Source organism: Monopterus albus, unplaced genomic scaffold, assembly GCF_001952655.1.
Source record: "Monopterus albus unplaced genomic scaffold, M_albus_1.0 scaffold181.1, whole genome shotgun sequence".
Taxonomy (NCBI): domain Eukaryota; kingdom Metazoa; phylum Chordata; class Actinopteri; order Synbranchiformes; family Synbranchidae; genus Monopterus; species Monopterus albus.
Window position 1 is genome coordinate 622,098 of NW_018128061.1, and position 17,490 is coordinate 639,587.

The 17,490-nt window shown below is 42.0% G+C and overlaps 1 protein-coding gene across 3 annotated transcripts in view; it reads left to right on the forward strand.

The window, feature by feature from the left end:
• pik3r1 (phosphoinositide-3-kinase, regulatory subunit 1 (alpha)) overlaps nucleotides 1-15,792 on the forward strand; it is a 23,598-nt gene extending 7,806 nt beyond the window's left edge. The window contains exons 3-15 of one of the 3 annotated variants that reach the window (XM_020616897.1): nucleotides 7,039-7,131; nucleotides 7,286-7,360; nucleotides 7,757-7,888; nucleotides 8,522-8,723; nucleotides 9,070-9,152; nucleotides 13,318-13,516; nucleotides 13,623-13,803; nucleotides 13,884-14,009; nucleotides 14,224-14,366; nucleotides 14,457-14,633; nucleotides 14,758-14,832; nucleotides 14,915-15,085; nucleotides 15,513-15,792. In XM_020616897.1, the coding sequence (XP_020472553.1) occupies nucleotides 7,039-7,131; nucleotides 7,286-7,360; nucleotides 7,757-7,888; nucleotides 8,522-8,723; nucleotides 9,070-9,152; nucleotides 13,318-13,516; nucleotides 13,623-13,803; nucleotides 13,884-14,009; nucleotides 14,224-14,366; nucleotides 14,457-14,633; nucleotides 14,758-14,832; nucleotides 14,915-15,085; nucleotides 15,513-15,702 (1,847 nt within the window). In that variant the 3' untranslated portion in view covers nucleotides 15,703-15,792. Of the gene's footprint in view, nucleotides 1-7,038; nucleotides 7,132-7,285; nucleotides 7,361-7,756; nucleotides 7,889-8,521; nucleotides 8,724-9,069; nucleotides 9,153-10,706; nucleotides 11,035-11,908; nucleotides 12,161-13,317; nucleotides 13,517-13,622; nucleotides 13,804-13,883; nucleotides 14,010-14,223; nucleotides 14,367-14,456; nucleotides 14,634-14,757; nucleotides 14,833-14,914; nucleotides 15,086-15,512 lie in introns of those variants that run through there. The other 2 variants (XM_020616898.1, XM_020616899.1) reach the window with 2 other exon arrangements.
• The last annotated feature ends 1,698 nt before the right edge of the window (nucleotides 15,793-17,490 follow it).

Below are 17,490 nucleotides of genomic sequence, written 5' to 3' on the forward strand. Positions count from 1 at the left end.
ATACCGGTGGCACAACCTCTGTTTTGCAATGTGAAGCAGTAAATTATTTAAAAAACCCTTAAAATCCAATGTGCAGAGCCTATCTCAATAATAGAATTCAGAGAGACGGAGCCTTGTGTAGCTCAATAAATGGCAAAATCACTTCTGGAAAAAGTTTTCACCTCTTTTTATGTATAGTATACTTTAGCAGTCAACATCAGAAGCAGCTTTATTGGCCAGGTGTGTTGAACACAAGGACTCTGACTCTGGTACAGCGGCTCTGTGTGTGGGGGGGGGTGTATGTGTATATATATTTCAACTGAAGTATGAATCCTGTGCATGCTATGCCGCTTGTGATTTAATCTATTTGTAGCCTGCTTTCTTCTGAAGAAGAATTCCTGCTTTCTGCCGATGTCTACTTCATGCACAGATCGGCTCTCTCGCTCACCTGGCTAGTGCCAGCTCATTTTTGGGCTAAAGTTACAAGTTAAAGGAGGACCTGATGGTGGGTTTCAGCCGCTACCAACTTCAAACTGGGATTTCACTAGACGTGAGCGTGGCGAATGCGTGACTTGCAGTAAGTTTTGAGCCTTTCGATCCACACTGACTTCGACCTCTGTGCAGAGTCTTTCGTCAGCTGTTTAAGATTAAAGTTATAAACGGGACACATACTTTGACATGTTCGAAGAGATGGCATTCTTTAAGGTGTTTTTGAGATATCGAATTTATCCTCTGCTGCTGATTTAAATGTCTTTTTTTGGTGGAGGGAGTTTAGTGATTTCAGCCTCCTCCTCTCTGCCCTTTGTCTGCTTCATGTGTGCGTGGGGCAACCGTTACAGAGTCTGACAGGCAGTCTGGGAAGAAAGGCGCACATGTATTGCTTTTTTTTTTCAGTAACGTAATAAGCAAATGTGCATGGTATGAAAACTGTCAATTTTCATACCGTAGTATACCGTAAAACCGGTATACTGCTGCAACCCTACGTTGCTATGACAACATGGCAGAGATTTTGATGTCTGTCCATCATTTCTAAAGTGAGAGCAGTCATTTGTGCATAACCGGTTTGTTTTGCAGTCGCACCCACTGTGACCTTTGAAAAAATTCAGTCGCACCCTAAATAAATTTAGTTGAAAAATGTGCCGATCACTCAAAGTCGGGCGCCTTGCTGTTACTGGGGATTTTATTCCCTGAAGGGTTAACAAGCATTGTGGTCAACTCTAATACAGAATCTAACCTCAACCCTGTGTGTGTGACCCCAGCCAAAGAAGAGGATAGAAAGTAGACCCCCCCATCTTAAGAACCACAGTAGAGTAAAGGTAAATAAGGATCAGATCTGATACAGAGCCTTAGGACCAGCTGGGACTTCTCCAAACACTTCAGGCTTTCTTTGTAAAATTGCACAACTGTGAAAAAACTGAACACTTTCTCATCTTGTGATTTTTAATTTTCTCTTTGCCCCAGAGCCTGTTTCTATGAGGACCATAACTAGGCCCCCCCCCCCTAAAATTATAACTGCTATCATTATGCCCAGAACATGCTGCTGTTCATGTGACAGAGAAAGAAAATATGTACTCAGTAAAATCAACACTAAATTTGATTTATTTTTTTTCTTTCTCCAGACTGTATCCGTGCATAAATCCAGAAAGACTTGTATGGAATAAGGGTGTGAAACTCTTTCATTACTTGATTGTGAACAGAGACTGAAGTCTGAACAGGCAAATCTTCTTTACTAGAGTCAGACCACGTCTGCTAGCAGGATTAAGAAAGAGAGAATGAGGCAGACAGGGACAGACTGATAGACTTTAAGAAGCTGTGTAAATTAGAGAGCAACCTATTCAAGGGGAACTGAAAAGGTATTTCAGATATGCGATGCGTTAGTGTGGGACGGAGATGAGGTGAACTCACTACTGCAGTTAGTGTGTAAGGTGTGGCATTACGTAACACTTTGAGCAAGTTGGATCATAGGTTTCATGACAGCTTCAGTTATTTTCAGCCCAGATCTTAATTATCTCCTTTTAGTCATGATACCCGTCAGTTCTGTGTAAACCAGAATCTGCTGCTTCACTTCTTGTTCCTCTTAATATGCATGCACTGCTTGACATTTACACATCTTGAAATAATTGCGGTTAAATGGCTCACTTCTCTCGTACCACCAAAGGTGCAAGATGATATCGCCTTGGTACAACTTGGAAATGTTCATATTGAGGTGCTTACATAGTCAACTATGGAAATGACTGTATAGTTACTGTCTCTGTCATTCATTAGTATGATTTCACAAACGGCCTCTCGCATCATATTTACTGGTATGTTTAGCATGTGTGCTGCCAGACTACACACTCTCTGCCAGGGCACATGGAAAATACCTCTGTACATATTCTACTTGCTAGTAAAAGTGAATTTGATGTGAGCTTTTTTTTTTTAAATATTGTATATCCAGTATGTCACCACTGCATCAGGTCAGGACCATTATATACTTTCAAAGTGAAGCATTGTAATAAGAATCAATCTGCATTGTGGCAAAAGCTAGAGCTGAAGATGAAAATGGTTGAAATCACTCATGGATAGTATGACCAGCACTGAACACTGTCCAAGTGTGACTCACTGATCCAAGCTGGCAGGCAACTTTTCAGCCTTCACGTTTATGCTCACGTATCTCTCTGAATTTCATTTTGATTTAATTTAAAGAGCCTTTGAACTGTTGCACATAAAAATAGTTTTTAAGCAGTAATTACTTTTTATGTGTGTCAGTATGTGGCCAGAATCCCGGCTCTCTGTCAGCTGCACATCAGGAAACCGCCCTCACATGTTTGATGGTCTGCTCTTTATAGGGTTAATTGTCAAGCTATAGCAACAGTTTCCTCATTGGCTGTTATTAGCTTTTGCACTGCATCATCTAGCCTGCAGGGGGAGACATTGCCTGCACTTTCCTACTTAATACAGCCTTAGTATGATTATTAAAGCATGTTGGTGCTCCCCCTACAAATGTTTTGATAAAGAATTCTGCATTTTTTTGTTGTCAGTCTTTGTTCTGTAAAATCTGAATGATACTTTAGTGTTAGCACATCGGTTGCAGCCTTTTTCATAAACAGTACTGTATATGATGTCCACTTTGTACACTTGTTATTTGTACTAACACTCTTTAATGTACTGTCACATGTGTTTTGGTGTGACATTCTTTCCATGGGTTATCACATTTTTACTGCTGCGCCTCAGCTAGACCTTTTTCAGGCAAGAAGAAATGATATAGGGCCTCTAAAGATAGTGCACACTCTGGATAAATTTAGTGTGCCCATGGTGCCCCAGCCTGTCCTGCCCACAGTCTGAAGTTTGCTCGGTTCAGACATACCAATCTGGGGAGATTGTCCCCCACACCATGGCAGCACCAGTGGCAGCTGCATCAACTTCCTTGACCTGTGGCTGACTGACTTACTGGCTGGCTGAAGAAAGTCAGCCAAACATGCAGGCTTGTAGGGACATGTCTGAGGGGCCCCTGTCTGCGTGCCCTCTTTGCCCAAGTTGCCACAGAAATTTCCATTTAAAAAGCAAGTCTCATGGTGTGTGAAGCCCTTCAGCTGTTCTAAACTTATCAAGGAAACTGTGTATTACTACTATAGTAACACTGCAGTAGTACAAAGAGGACTATTTAATGTATTTCAGAAACTGATTATAGCCTGTTTAGAGTGCTAATACAAGTGTTTTTGAGTGTGACTGGCCCTTCAGAGTGAGCTAGAGCCGGGTCTTCTAATGATTCTTTGAAACTACATTCATCTCATGCCATTAGCAGTTAGGAAGGATGTGGTAAAAAAAAAAAATCAGCTGTACATTTTTGTCTGTAGCGGTGAGAGCTGCCTACTCTTTGCCAGTTGGAGCATGTTGATTGTTTGATCTTGTGCGAAAGCATCTCAGAAGTCATCGCAGGTAGCTTGCAACATTTCTGACATATTTAGTCTGCCACTTGATACAGTTCCATTGGTGCTGAACCTATCGCCTTGTTGACATTACCAAGAAGCAACTCTATCTCTAGCCTGTCCTGTGTCATGGACAGAGTAAAGAAACAAACCTTCAGATCACTTCTAAGAATCTTCTTGTTTTAAGACGCATGCTTTTAACAGTGTCCTGAGTGTTGAATATGTTGCTTTCTAGTAGATGTTGGCACTAATCTCTCAGTTCAATTTCAGTTGACAAATTTGGACAACATGTTCCTCAACATGTTTATCATAGTAGCTTGTATTACTCTTACATTCAGCATGTGAGCAACGCTGTTTCCTCTGTTATAAAATTCTGTAAAGTGCACAATATAGATTAAACTGTGAACATATTTCCAGTTATAAAACTGGACCAAGGATTAAATGTGAAAAATAGTTGAGCAAGAATAAAAAAATTTTTTGAAAACATCTAAAGGTATTATTATGCTTTAAAAAAAAAAAATAAATAAATCTGACCCTGTACAGCTGTGCATGGACGGTCAGTAGCAGACGTTCAGTTAAGTGCAGACATCGACTGTAATGATCACTTTGAGCACAGACAGGACAGAACTGATAGTCTCCTCATTAATTCATTTGCCCTGTGTTGACAAGACATCAGCCTGATGCAGGTGACAATGAAAGGAAACCCTGACTAAATGAGTGGTCTCCTCCAGGATGAACATGTGAACCAGACACGGTAGCCTTCCAAGTCACCAGGTCTCAGCCCAGTTGATCAGCCATCGGAGGTGTTGGAGCAACGTGTTAGACAGCGTCTCCACCACCGTCATCAAAGCACCAAATGAGGGAACATCTGTTGGAAGAACGGTGTTCATCCCTCCAGGAGAGTTCAGAGACTTGGAGAGTCAGTGCCAAGGTGGAGCTGTTCTGGTGGCTTGTGATGACCAGCACCTCACTGAGACTCTGTGTTTGGTTGTCTTTTCATTTGCCACCTGCATATAGGCAGCCATCTGTTAGCTGGCATTAGCTCTGTCAGCTAACCATCCTAACGCTCCCATAAACTGCAGTGGGGCTGCATAGATTGCACCTTTTCAGATCAGTTTTAGAGACTGTCGTGATTTAAGGCAGCTCATTTAGCAGTTCATCTTTTTGTGCACAAAATGCCATTTTTATGTAAGAAATGTTATCTTGATTAAAACCAGGAACCCTAAGATACTGCAGTAATTTTCATAGACAGAACAGCGGGTCGAGCTTTTAAATTTAAGGTTGTGATCTGAGATTCTCAGAAAAAGGTTGGCAGTAGGATGGCAGCCATGTTATGTCTGGGAGAAGGTGTGCGATGGCAGCACTGCGTGTCTCCATGTCTATTTATAGAAACTTTAGTGTTCCATCTCAGAGTTCACTGTTTCTAAGAACCCCCCCTCCTGTTTGGCCATTCCAGTAATGTCTTCCAGATAACCACTTGTCCTACATGGAGGCGTGTGTGTTCTGTGGTTAGAAATACTTTGGTAATCCATGTTCTTCACACGCAACATGCCAACCTGTTAGCTGAGCTGGCCAGAGAGGATTCGGACAGATGAAGTGGTTCAGTCTTTGGAGGAGGTGGGTAGTTCCTCTGGTGACTAGCATGCATGAATCAGTGGCACCAGCAGCTGCACATTTTAATGCCTGGTTCAAAACCTGTAGTCATTTTTAAGGTAGAAAAATATAGCTATGAGAAAGGGTTTCATTCATAGTTTGTGAGCATTTTGAAGCTGCACACTGTTGAACAGTTGAGCCTTTCAGAAAAGTGCCATTTCAAAATAAACCTTTGCAAATCCAAATAAAATCTTAGCCAACCTCTTCGTCCTTCACATCCCCACCTGTGTGCGAAGTTCTAAAGGAAAACTGAGGGAGAAAGTCAAAGACCTGGCTTTCCTTAAATCACGGGGTATTTAGTTCTGCTGTTGTTTAGCTCCTTGGTCCAGCAAACTTTAACTGACGTGCTCAGCACCTCCTCTTTTGAAGCCAGTCCTTTAGTCTTGTACCTGCGTCCTTTGAACCTCTAAACAGTTCGTAAGTCAGGCACCTAATCAACCTTTGCTGGTTCAGATGAATTGCAGCCCTCACGGTTTAACGTCACATGAACATTCACAGCTTCTGGTAACTGACAAAAGACATTAGATTTGAGTAGCAGTCCATTAATTTCTGTCACTTTTCTATTTCTGCTAACATTCTGTTCTCTGAATTGACTTAAGTTCTACATAAACACATTCACTGTCAACACTCACCTCATAAAGAAATGGGCCGAGTGAAATCCCCTGAGAGCCATTGTTTTCATTACAGCCTGAAGGATAACTTGTGTCGTTTAGTCTGTGTGTAATGGTCATTCATACAGCGCTTGTCGGTACTTCCCCTACTGTGGGAGAGTTTTAATGAACTTTGTGTGTATATAAAATCATTCATAGCCGTCAATGAATGAGTCGTTACTCTTGCACCATCTGCATTTCTGTTGATGGGCTAAATGGAACTTGAACAGAATGAGTTAATCATCAGTATTCACCTCATCCACCTAAAGAGTACTTTAAAAATAATACAGCCTTGTAGTGTAAACTGCTAAAATAATTATCTTGATAATAGGTAATCAGTGGTTTTTCAAGTAAAAATACCAAACATTTCATAGTTTGAGCACCTTAATTGGTGTTTTTTGTAGGTTTTCTTGTCATCTGTGTTAATAAACCTGTATTTTATATGTTGGAGTGCTTGATAAAACCACTTCTTTAGAGACATCACCTTGAGCTTTAGGAAATTGTACTGTTTTCCACCATTGCCACTGACATTTTATAGAATAAAAAGATGATTACGCTAGAAAATAATCAGAATTATATGCAATGAAAATAAATGTAGCACTCAGGTCAGCCCTCTGCCATGGCGGCTTACTGTCCCCATAATACCATTACACCTAAAAGCAATATTCCCATGATACTTTGACCCTATTTATATGATGACAGCTTATTTCTATTAGGCAATGTGTGTCAGAATCTAGATAATCATATTCTATCAAACCCACAAGACAGTGCAACCCAGAAGTACATGAGAGCCAGTTGTTCTCCTTTCAGAATCATTTTGGTTGATGAGTTGTTGTTTTCTCCTCCAGGCCTCTGTCTGCTGGACTTGACAGAGCAGTTCTCCCTCCCAGACACAGCTCCTGCCATGCTGGTCAAACTGCTGGAGGCTATTGAGAGAAAAGGTGAGTTTGATGGAGGAAACCTGGATAAGTAGTGCAGCCGCACTTTTCACTTTGCCTGAGAACAACAACCCTTCCTCTATAGAACCACAGGAACCAACTTGTTTAGTTGATTGTCAGCGCATGCAATGACTTGTGTGTCACTGATTATTTTCAGGTCTGGATAACCCCACTTTATATCGAACTTTCACCGCTGGTGCTGGACTTGAAGTGCGACAGTATTTTGATTGTGGTGAGTAGTTTTGTTTGTTTTTGTTTATTAGTTTTTTTTATTCCATTCCTGAAACCTGAAGGTCCACTGAATGATGGTGATAAATACAGAACAGAATGATGCAAGTACATTCTGTCACTATTTGTCTGTCACACAGACAAATAAATGAATGATGCAAGTAGTGTGTAGCTAAATGTGTGAGGCCGCGTGTGTGTGTGTGTGCGCGCGTGCATACAGGCTTTGTTAAAAAGACCAGAAGGGACCATGATTTGTAAAGACACTGTTGCCCCCATAGGTTGTATTTACCTGTGCATGATGTAGTTTAGCATGTTCTACCTAAGCTTGTAATTAAAGATTCCATTGTACTGGAATGAGTTGTAGTATGTAATCCTTTCTGTGCATTGCTTTGCATTTCAGATCCTCCCTCAACAGACCTGGACCAGTTAGAACTTTCGGTCCTGTGTGATGGTCTGCGCAGGTACCTGCAGGATCTTCCACAGCCCATTATCCCCACTTCACTATACCCTCAGATGGTCCTTACTGCCAAAGGTAAGAGCAGATAGCATCAGTGCAGATTCAACATTCATTTGTTTATTGTAGTCGGCGTCAAAGAGAAGTGCTGATGTCATGCACCCCTGCTGTGCTGTTGAACATTCAGTGCTTTAGTATACTAAACCACAAGACCTCATCAACACCCCGTGGCTCTCAAAAAGACTTTTTATGTTTTTATTTATCCTGTGTGTCTGTGCCTTTTCTAAGTGTAACATACAATATGATAAATCTGTTTATTTTGTCATTTACCCTTGTCTGTCTTGCTTTTTCTTTTGCAAGCACAGACAAAATTCTCACACCACACACAGCTTGAAGCAATGCACTTTCTTGCAGTCACAAGGCCAGAAACAGGATATCTGCGGTTAATAGGAACTAAAACAAGCCTGAGCGTTTATCTCTAGCATCTCTGAGCAGCCAATCACCTGTCAGTGTACCTTACGCTCACTGTCAGACAGACAGCCTATGTGGTTGTCACCTAACTGCACATGAGACTTTTTTTCCATCTCTTTAGTGTTCAAAGAAACATCTTTCATTTTGTGCTGCTCTTTCACTTAGACAGGATCTGACACGTGATCGGTTTCTCACATCTGTCTTGCTGACCTCTCAGCCATTCTTGTCATGTTTCAACAGAGGTGGTGAATCCCGAGGAATGTGCCCAGCTGCTGCGTCGTGTTGCCAGCACTCCCAGCCTGCCTCCGCAGTATTGGCTAACTCTCCAGCATCTGCTAAGGCATTTCACCAGAGTGTGCAAAAGTGGCTCTAAGAACCTGCTCAGTGCTAGAACCCTTGGCGAGATCTTCAGCCCTGTGTTTTTCAGACCACAGGCCACCAGGTGGGTGTCAGAGCAGCGAGGCTCAAGCATCGCTGCAACACTTAGCCAGCAGACAGACAAGCATGCAGGCTCAGTCATATAGTACTGACACACACAGACTCAGAAATACACACTTCCAGACTCGCATTCAGGCCAGCACCCACTCATATACAAGCACATTCACACACAGTCAGACACTCATGGTTTTAGCTGTTCATGGGTTGGAGCTTTTTTACTTAAGCAGCTGTGCTGCGCAATTAAAGTAGCTAAGCCTGAAATATCATCAGACTGAAACCAGCACAGAGCGGCACAGACTGTCAGCTGGGTAGTAAAACACAGACTTTAACGTTCCTTTCTCCTTCCACAGTTGTGAACCCAGCCTGGATATTCACATCAAGATCATTGAGGTTCTGGTGACCAGTGAATGGAGTGAAAGTCAGGCTGCTCCAGGTAATTAAACCATTCAATTTTGTACTTCATTTATTCAGAGTTTTAAATGCTATTCTGCTTGGCTGAACATTATTTTATTTTTTAAAAATACAGTTTTGTGCCCTTTACTGCAGTGGTAGAGGGCCCCAGGGTACACAGTACTGGGCTGGTAACGTACTAGTGTTGTTAGATGAATGGAAGTTACGACCGTTATCATGTACTGGTCAGTGATGTTTTTACAGGCAAGGTCTTTGTTATGGAACAGTGAAATGGTTTGGTTGCACAGTGTCTAAAGCTTTAGCTGTGGAGGCTGTTTCTGCTTTTGACCTTGTTGTTCAGTTAATGAAATGGTACAGTTATGTATAAGGCTTCCAAAGGAATCCGTCATAGAATTTTGTCTAATGTTGTGACAGTGTTTGCGTGGCTTTTGAATTTAGCTGAAAACTGAGCATCAAGAATGTGATTAGTGGTGAATTTCCATTTGACATATGATCGTGAAGGAATGAAGACAAAGTGAAACCTACTGATAAAAACGTAGTTTGATATTCTGGCATCTAGAGCTGCACAAAGTCTGCCTTCATGTCTGGTACCGTGATGGTCTACATAGATAAAGCTAGTATGGTGGTGTGGGTGCATTGCACTGTGTGGCACCATTGTGTTTTATAGTGCTAGTTAAAGGCCCAGAGGTCTGGGATTGGCTGTGACTGTTGAAACATTTTATTACCTTTTGGGGTTATTTATAATGTCCCTGTGCATGGCCTGCTCTCAGCTGTCAGTAATTTGCACCTGCAGGAGCACTTTGGCAGTAGGAGAGATGGGTAGATGGACATCAGTTTAAAGGCTTTCAGTTCTTTTTATACACACATAAACACAGGACCGTGTCAAACCTACAGCAAAGCTCAGGTGCGCCAAACCGGTTTCGGTCTCCTGTCTCGTACAGATAATAACAAGGTCCCAAGACAAGAGATGAGGAATACCTTACTCTATAAACACACATGTACCTGGTCTGTACTTGTTTCAGTGAATGACCTGTGTGTGTTGGGGTGTCTGCGTGCCTCCTCCCAGTTACTGTGTGCCTATTTTAAGTGAGCGACAAAAGGCCCACTTAGATTTGGTTGGCTGGAAAGTCGGCTTGCTCCACAGAGCAATTCTTGTTAACTGAGAGCTGCTTCCAGTTTCTAGAGCCTCCCCCCCCCACACCTCTGTCCTCCCTCAGCTTGGATCTCCATGTCCTCCCTGCCTCAAAGTACCCAGCTCAGCAAATATTTGAAACTTTGCAAGTTAATCATAAGACCGAAACACCCCCCCCCCGCATCCTCCTTTACAAACAGAGAGAGGGAGTGACCAAAGAGACGGGGAGGGAGAGAGAGAGAGAGAGAGAGAGGTGGCATGAGTGGCTGCTTTCAGACCAGGCAGCACTGCCACCAGAGCAGCTAATAGTAATCATTAACTCTCTGCCTCGCCACAAGCAGGCCTCAGAAAGAGAAAGAGAGAGACGCGGCAGGAACTGAACAGTCAGCTAGACAGTCACGGGCATGAGTGGCTGCTTTCAGCCCAGGCAGCACTGACACCAGAGCAGCTAATAGTAATCATTAACTCTCTGCCTCGCCACAAGCAGGCCTCAGAAAGAGAAAGAGAGAGACGCGGCAGGAACTGAACAGTCAGCTAGACAGTCACATGTGCACCTGCCTCACACCAAGGAGATTACCTGGATTTCATTAAGAAGCACATAAACCTTCTATGAATTAAAACAAGCCACATCCAGTTTCTCTATGGCCTAAACTATGAAATGGAGCATTACTGGAGCACTTGAAAGTTACTCTGGTGGATCTAATTTACCTTCTTGGATTAAAAGAAGCTACAAAGAGACTATTGATCTTCAAAAACATGCACAACTTGCAACGTAAGTTTGTTTTGCATCTTTTTTTTTTAAACTGGCATACCAGATGGGAACTGTTTCTACTGCTTCTGCTCCCAGGCTACAGTACATTAAGAAAAATAAGACAAATACCACAGAGCTTAAGAGAAAAACAGAATGAGTATTATAGTTTTTCCTTTTAGCCTCCAGGCATAGCTGTAGCAAACAATTTTGCCTAGCGCTACTGCTCATCTTGTATAGTTAAAGTTATTCTTAGAGCCTGCATATATAACTCTGCATTGCTGTGAGGGATGTTCATGACTCTTGAGAGTACTGTGTAGGCTTTCAGTTTAGACCTACCAGTGAAAGAGGCCACAAAACATCCCAACAGGTTGTGCGTGTGGCTACAGCAGAGAAATGAGTGTTTGAAACCATATAGAAAGTAATTTACAAACACTGGTGTTTCCTTAAAATTCTTAAAGCCATTTAGCAGGCTTGTTTATGTACATCTGTCATTTAAATGGGTTTTTTTTTTTCTAAAACACTGATTTGTAGTTTAAATGTTTTTCTTTTTGTGTTAAGCAGTTCCAACAACTGTTTCTCAGTTGAGCCTAGAAGGACAATGACTGAATCCTTATACCCTACCAGGAACTAGGTCTATTTTATGTTCACTCAGGAAGTCAAGGGAGCTAACTCTGTCATGCCGAGTGTCACACTGTGGGATTACAGGCATATTTTGGAGCACCGAGTGCTGCTGACCAGTCCAAGCATTATAATTCAGCTGCCTACGTGCTGCTGCAGCAGAGCTGGCTTTGTCACAGTGCCAGGAGTGGGACGGACTAAACCTCAGCACGACACATGCAGAGGGGAGGGGCTGAGCAACCTGCAGGAGAGTGAGCAGCCAAGCTCAGCAGAGAGAGAGGATGACAGAGGAAAAGCATGGACCAGGCTGCAGGCCCTCCCCCCTGCAAGTGGACTGCATGTTTGGTTGTAAAATGGATGCATACTAGGACATAGTGCTCGGTGCTGCAGAGAGAATAATGACTTGAGTTTTCCATGGAATTGAAGCAGGGAGGTAAAAGGTAAATGGGATTTCCAAATGATCCCATCGTTCTCAGAAAATTAAGATGCAGGAGCAGTTGGTGACAGACCCCCAGTGTGATTGGCTGTGGTAAGTGATGTAACAAGTTACCGAGCAGGCTGCATTTAATGGCTTTTCAAATGGGTGTTCGGTGGTTGTATGAAAACACTGCTTTATTAGGGATTGTTGCAGACAAATACAAGCTGTCCATCTGTAGAAAAATGTGTGGCGCTGTTGCCAAGTTACTGTGAAGACAAGATTGTTCATGGCTGGTCTTAAGAATTAGAAATTCCTGTAATCTGGACATGAAACGTGATCAGGTTGATGTGCAGAGGAAAGCATGTGCTGTGGTGAAATTACTGGACTGGATCTGTGCTCTCTGCCTTTTATGCCACGCCACAGTTAGACTTAATGGAAAGTGAGTGGTGCTTGTGCTCTTGATAAGCTACATCCTCCATTGCAGCAGAAAGCGTGTTAGTGCAGGAGTGAACAAAGGCAGTGCAGAGTTATGGTTTAAAAATAGCCTGATGCCTTAGCTCTGCTAGCTGCGCTGCGAAACTGTCAGCATGTGAACAACCATTGCGGCTTTAAGATTCTCTATAGATTCATGCCCGCAGTTGCAATGTTTTGAATGGGTTTGTCCTGATCTCTGTTACCATAGACATAATCAAATCTGTCAGTGATGCAATAGGAAAAGGAGACTTAGTGTTCGGATTGTGATGATAATAATCTTAAACGGAATTATTATTCAACATTGCATGCAGAAGAATGGGTAGCTGGGTATTTGACTGTATCTGTTTCAACCTTTGTTTTCGTGGTTTTGTGATGAATGAAATCAGTTCATCCTGGCAGTCATTTTGTGTGCATGTAAATAGAAGGTTACATCACTGTATGTGCAGCTAGAAATATTTATTTACAGCACATTTTTTCATGCAGGGAGAAATTCATTCTCCCTGACTCACACTTCATTGCTCCCCTGCCTCATTGTTACAGTGGAAAAAAGGATGAGAGAGACTGTAAATCACAGGATCTGCAAAATGCTTGATTCTCTTACAGAAACAACACTGTCGTGGGTGTCGCATTGGAATATAGTGTTACAGTCAGCAGCTTCACAGAAGGGAAAATAAATATTTTCAGTGAAGCTCAAAAGCCTCAATGACTATTGATCCAGAAAAAGTTCTCATGTTTAATGTAACATGAGCAGTGCAGCATATTTATTTACCTTCTGTATTCTCTTGTCTTCACAGCTCTACCTCCAAAGCCACCTAAGCCCACATCTGTGACTAACAACGGTATGAACAACATGGCTCTACAAGATGCTGAATGGTACTGGGGAGATATCTCAAGGGAGGAGGTCAATGAGAAGCTGAGGGACACTGCGGACGGTACGTTTTTGGTGCGAGACGCCTCAACGAAAATGCACGGAGACTACACTCTGACTCTGAGGTAAGCTCCTTCCTCCTTTCTGTCAGAAAATCGCTGAGCTGTTGATTTATGGTAATTTGAGCATTTAATTTAACCAGTTTGTTGCTTTCCTTTGTTCTATCTGCAGGAAAGGAGGCAACAACAAACTCATTAAAATATTCCATCGGGATGGGAAGTACGGCTTCTCAGACCCTCTGACCTTCAGCTCTGTTGTCGAGCTCATCAACCACTATCGCAACGAATCACTGGCTCAGTACAACCCCAAGCTAGATGTCAAGCTGCTCTATCCAGTCTCCAAACACCAGCAGGTAAGACAGCTCAGTCTACCAGCATGTTTAAAGTGTTTAGACTAAAGCAGCTTAACAGCAACTGATTAACTCATTCTCAGGATCAAGTGGTGAAAGAAGACAATATCGAAGCTGTGGGGAGGAAGCTCTGTGAGTACCACCAACAGTACCAGGAGAAGAACAAAGAGTACGACCGTCTGTATGAAGAGTACACGCGAACATCACAAGTGAGTGTCATCCGCTGTCAACTAGGGTCATGCTATGGCAAAAAAAATTATTTTGGTCAACAGTGAAATCATGGTTGTTTGACACTCTGACATTGAAAACATCTTCCTAAATGTGATTGACAGTTCAGAGGAAATAAATAAATAAAAAAAACTTCAGGTTAACATCAAGATTTCTACTCCAGTATTTGTACTAATACTGTGGCTCTGGTTCCAGGAAATCCAAATGAAAAGGACAGCGATCGAGGCTTTTAATGAAACTATAAAGATATTTGAAGAGCAATGCCAAACACAAGAGCGGTACAGCAAGGAGTATATTGAGAAGTTCAGGAGAGAAGGCAACGACAAAGAGATCCAGAGGTAAGAATGCACCACACTTTAGCATGTCACCCGAAAAGGAAGCAACATCAGCATATAAATGTTAAATTATGTTCAAAACTCTGTTTTTAGGATCCTGGGAAACTATGAAAAGTTGAAATCAAGGATAAGTGAAATTGTAGACAGCAAGCGGCGCCTGGAGGAAGATCTGAAGAAACAGGCGGCAGACTACAGGGAGATCGACAAGAGAATGAACAGCATCAAGCCCGACCTCATCCAGCTCCGCAAGACCAGAGACCAGTATCTTATGTAAGTACAGCCCTCGAGCGGTGCCTCAGCTACTTATTATGAAACCTAGAGTACACTTCCCTCCAGAGAAAGTCACATGGCATCTGCCCTGGTTTCTCATGTTCATGGGTTTTCCCTCTCATAGGTGGTTGACCCAGAAAGGAGTAAGACAGAAGAAACTCAACGAGTGGCTGGGCCTCAAGAACGAGAACACAGAAGAGTGAGTACCTGTTCTCTTTTAACAAATCGACCCACATAATATGCAGATGCCTCACAACCTAACACTGCTATTGTTGTTCTAGTCAATTTTCTATGGTTGACGATGATGAAGACCTTCCTCATCACGATGAGCGGTCCTGGAAACTGGGCAACATCAAACGACTACAGGCTGAGGGTCTACTCCAGGGCAAAAGAGACGGAACATTCCTGGTTCGAGAGAGCAGCAAAGCAGGCTGCTACGCCTGCAGTGTTGTGTATGTATCACTACTTTGTCTAAACAGCTGTCAAAGGACAGGTTCACTTTCTTCTCCAAGTCTGTCTTGAAACTACAACCATAAGTATATTGAAAGAGCTTTTAATTAACTGGCTGTTCAAAGTGGGGGGGGGGGGGGCAAAGTCCACCACCCAGTATGTTCCCACCCACCTCTGAAACTTCATATTAGCTTAGATCAACTGTTTTACACCATGAGGAAAAACCAGATTTTTAATATCTGATAGAAACGGGAGAAACAATTATATCAACATACATGTGGGCACCAGACTGTTGTTTAAAGACAGACTCATAATGAACCTGTCCTTTACTGGTTGATCAAGAACAGCAAGAGGTTTAGTCAGTTAGAAGTGAGGGACCAGAAATCAGCTGCCTGCAGACACAGACTGACCTCTCTTCTCTCTTTACAGTGTGGACGGCGAGGTGAAACACTGCGTCATCAACAGGACCCCCTCAGGTTATGGCTTCGCTGAGCCCTACAACCTGTACAGCTCATTAAAAGAACTCGTACTTCACTACCAGCACACGTCTTTGGTCCAGCACAATGACTCTCTGAATGTGACGCTAGCATACCCCGTTTATGCCCAGCAGAGACGGTGAGGACCCGAATGTTTCCACGTGGACACAAAGAAAAGGCCTCACAGGCGATGGCAATACACGTCCTTGGACTCCCTGATTGAAACGAGGAAAAGATGCAATAAAGCCTGAAACATTTCAGTGACTTTGCCTGAGCCAAGTCTGACTATAGATTTATTTCTCTCTTGCTTTCTGTGGGAGCACAGAATGAAGCGGAAGCTGCTGAACTCTCTCTGAGCAGAGGGCATGAGGCCTTCTCTCAGAGGTGCTTTGTACTTTTTCAAAGCTTTACGAGCTGGAATGTCTCATCGCAGCAGATGAACTGTACCCACCGGCCACAACGCTGTTTTTCCACTTTTTTCCCTTCCAAGTCATCTGTGTGTGTGTGTGATTGTCCATGTGACCAAAACTCATACAATCAGGAATCTGTGACGCTGGGGGCTGTCTCACATGAGCTTGTGTTTCAAGTTCAGTAGCAGACCATGGATCAGTTGATAAATGTAGCAAAATGGCACTTTTTAAGCTTTTTTTTTTTTTTTTTTTTAAAGACTCCTATGGACTTTTATGAGAAGAGCAGAGGACAAGATGTCTTCTTCCTGTTGAACATTACAGTGTGGAAGTAAACTTGATTTTTTACTGTGGGCAGGTGAAACTATGAATGGACATGATTCGTGTAAATATATTAAAATGTGCAAAGTCATAAATCAAAGTGCACCATACCAAAAGAAGATCAGCTCCTATTAGTTCTATTCTGACCTGCTATGCAATTCTTTCATTCTATTGTGTCACAGCTCACAACATAAGCTTGTTTTACTGCTTGGAAAGTATCTTTTCCTGTGTAAATAGCCAAGAGGTTATTTTGTGTCACAATGCTAAGATACAAAAAAAAAAAAAAACTACTTTTAAAGATAGTAATAGAAACGTACACTTTGTTTAAAAATTACTTAAACTGGTATAGAGTTGTTTTTTTTTTTCTATGCTTCAAACTAATGCCCTTCTCAGGCAGAGCCTTTAGAGTATTTGAGCTGACAGTATATTAGAGCTAAACCTACATGCAGTTCTTTGAGTTGGATAAAAAGTAGTGGGATGATCGTGATCACCAGGAAGACAAGTATAGATTTATTTTGTTATAGAATATATGTTCCCACAGGAGAATGTATCAAAGCAGGCTGGTGATAGTGTTGTTAAAGATCAATATGCTTTGTCCACTTAGTATTTTTCTGTATCAGAAAATCACTGTTTACATGGGTGGATCAGCTCATTTCAGATAGTCTCTAATTTCATATTTCAAATGACAACAGCTGCCATTGGAAACCTAATTATTTTCACTAACTCTTAATATTGTGTGTCGGGCCATCAAAATAAGTTAGACCTGTTCAGGCTGATGTTATGACAGGATATCTGCCATTATATTAAATATTTCCCGAAATTGTATTCAGCTGTGAAGTTAAACTGCTAAAGTTATACATTTGTAATAAATGAGTTGCAAAAACCATAATGTAATTTTGATCATTTCACTTTTTGTCATAATGTCAAACTCAAATCTTCTGTCAATCTTTGGCACATTTTCTATTTTTGGTTAAAATGTGTATAAACTAGCTTACAACAGCAAATCCTCCACTTTTCCTGATACATTTGATGCGTAAACATGACTGTCGTACAACTAAAATGGGCTTTTGAGCAATCCAAGACTAAATATTAGCGCTTGTTAATGTTATCAATTTGTCCTGCATTTTGCTGGTTCTTTCAAAGCCGTTATGGAAACCTGACATTTATTTTAACACAAACTTTTATTTACCTCACTAACCGCTG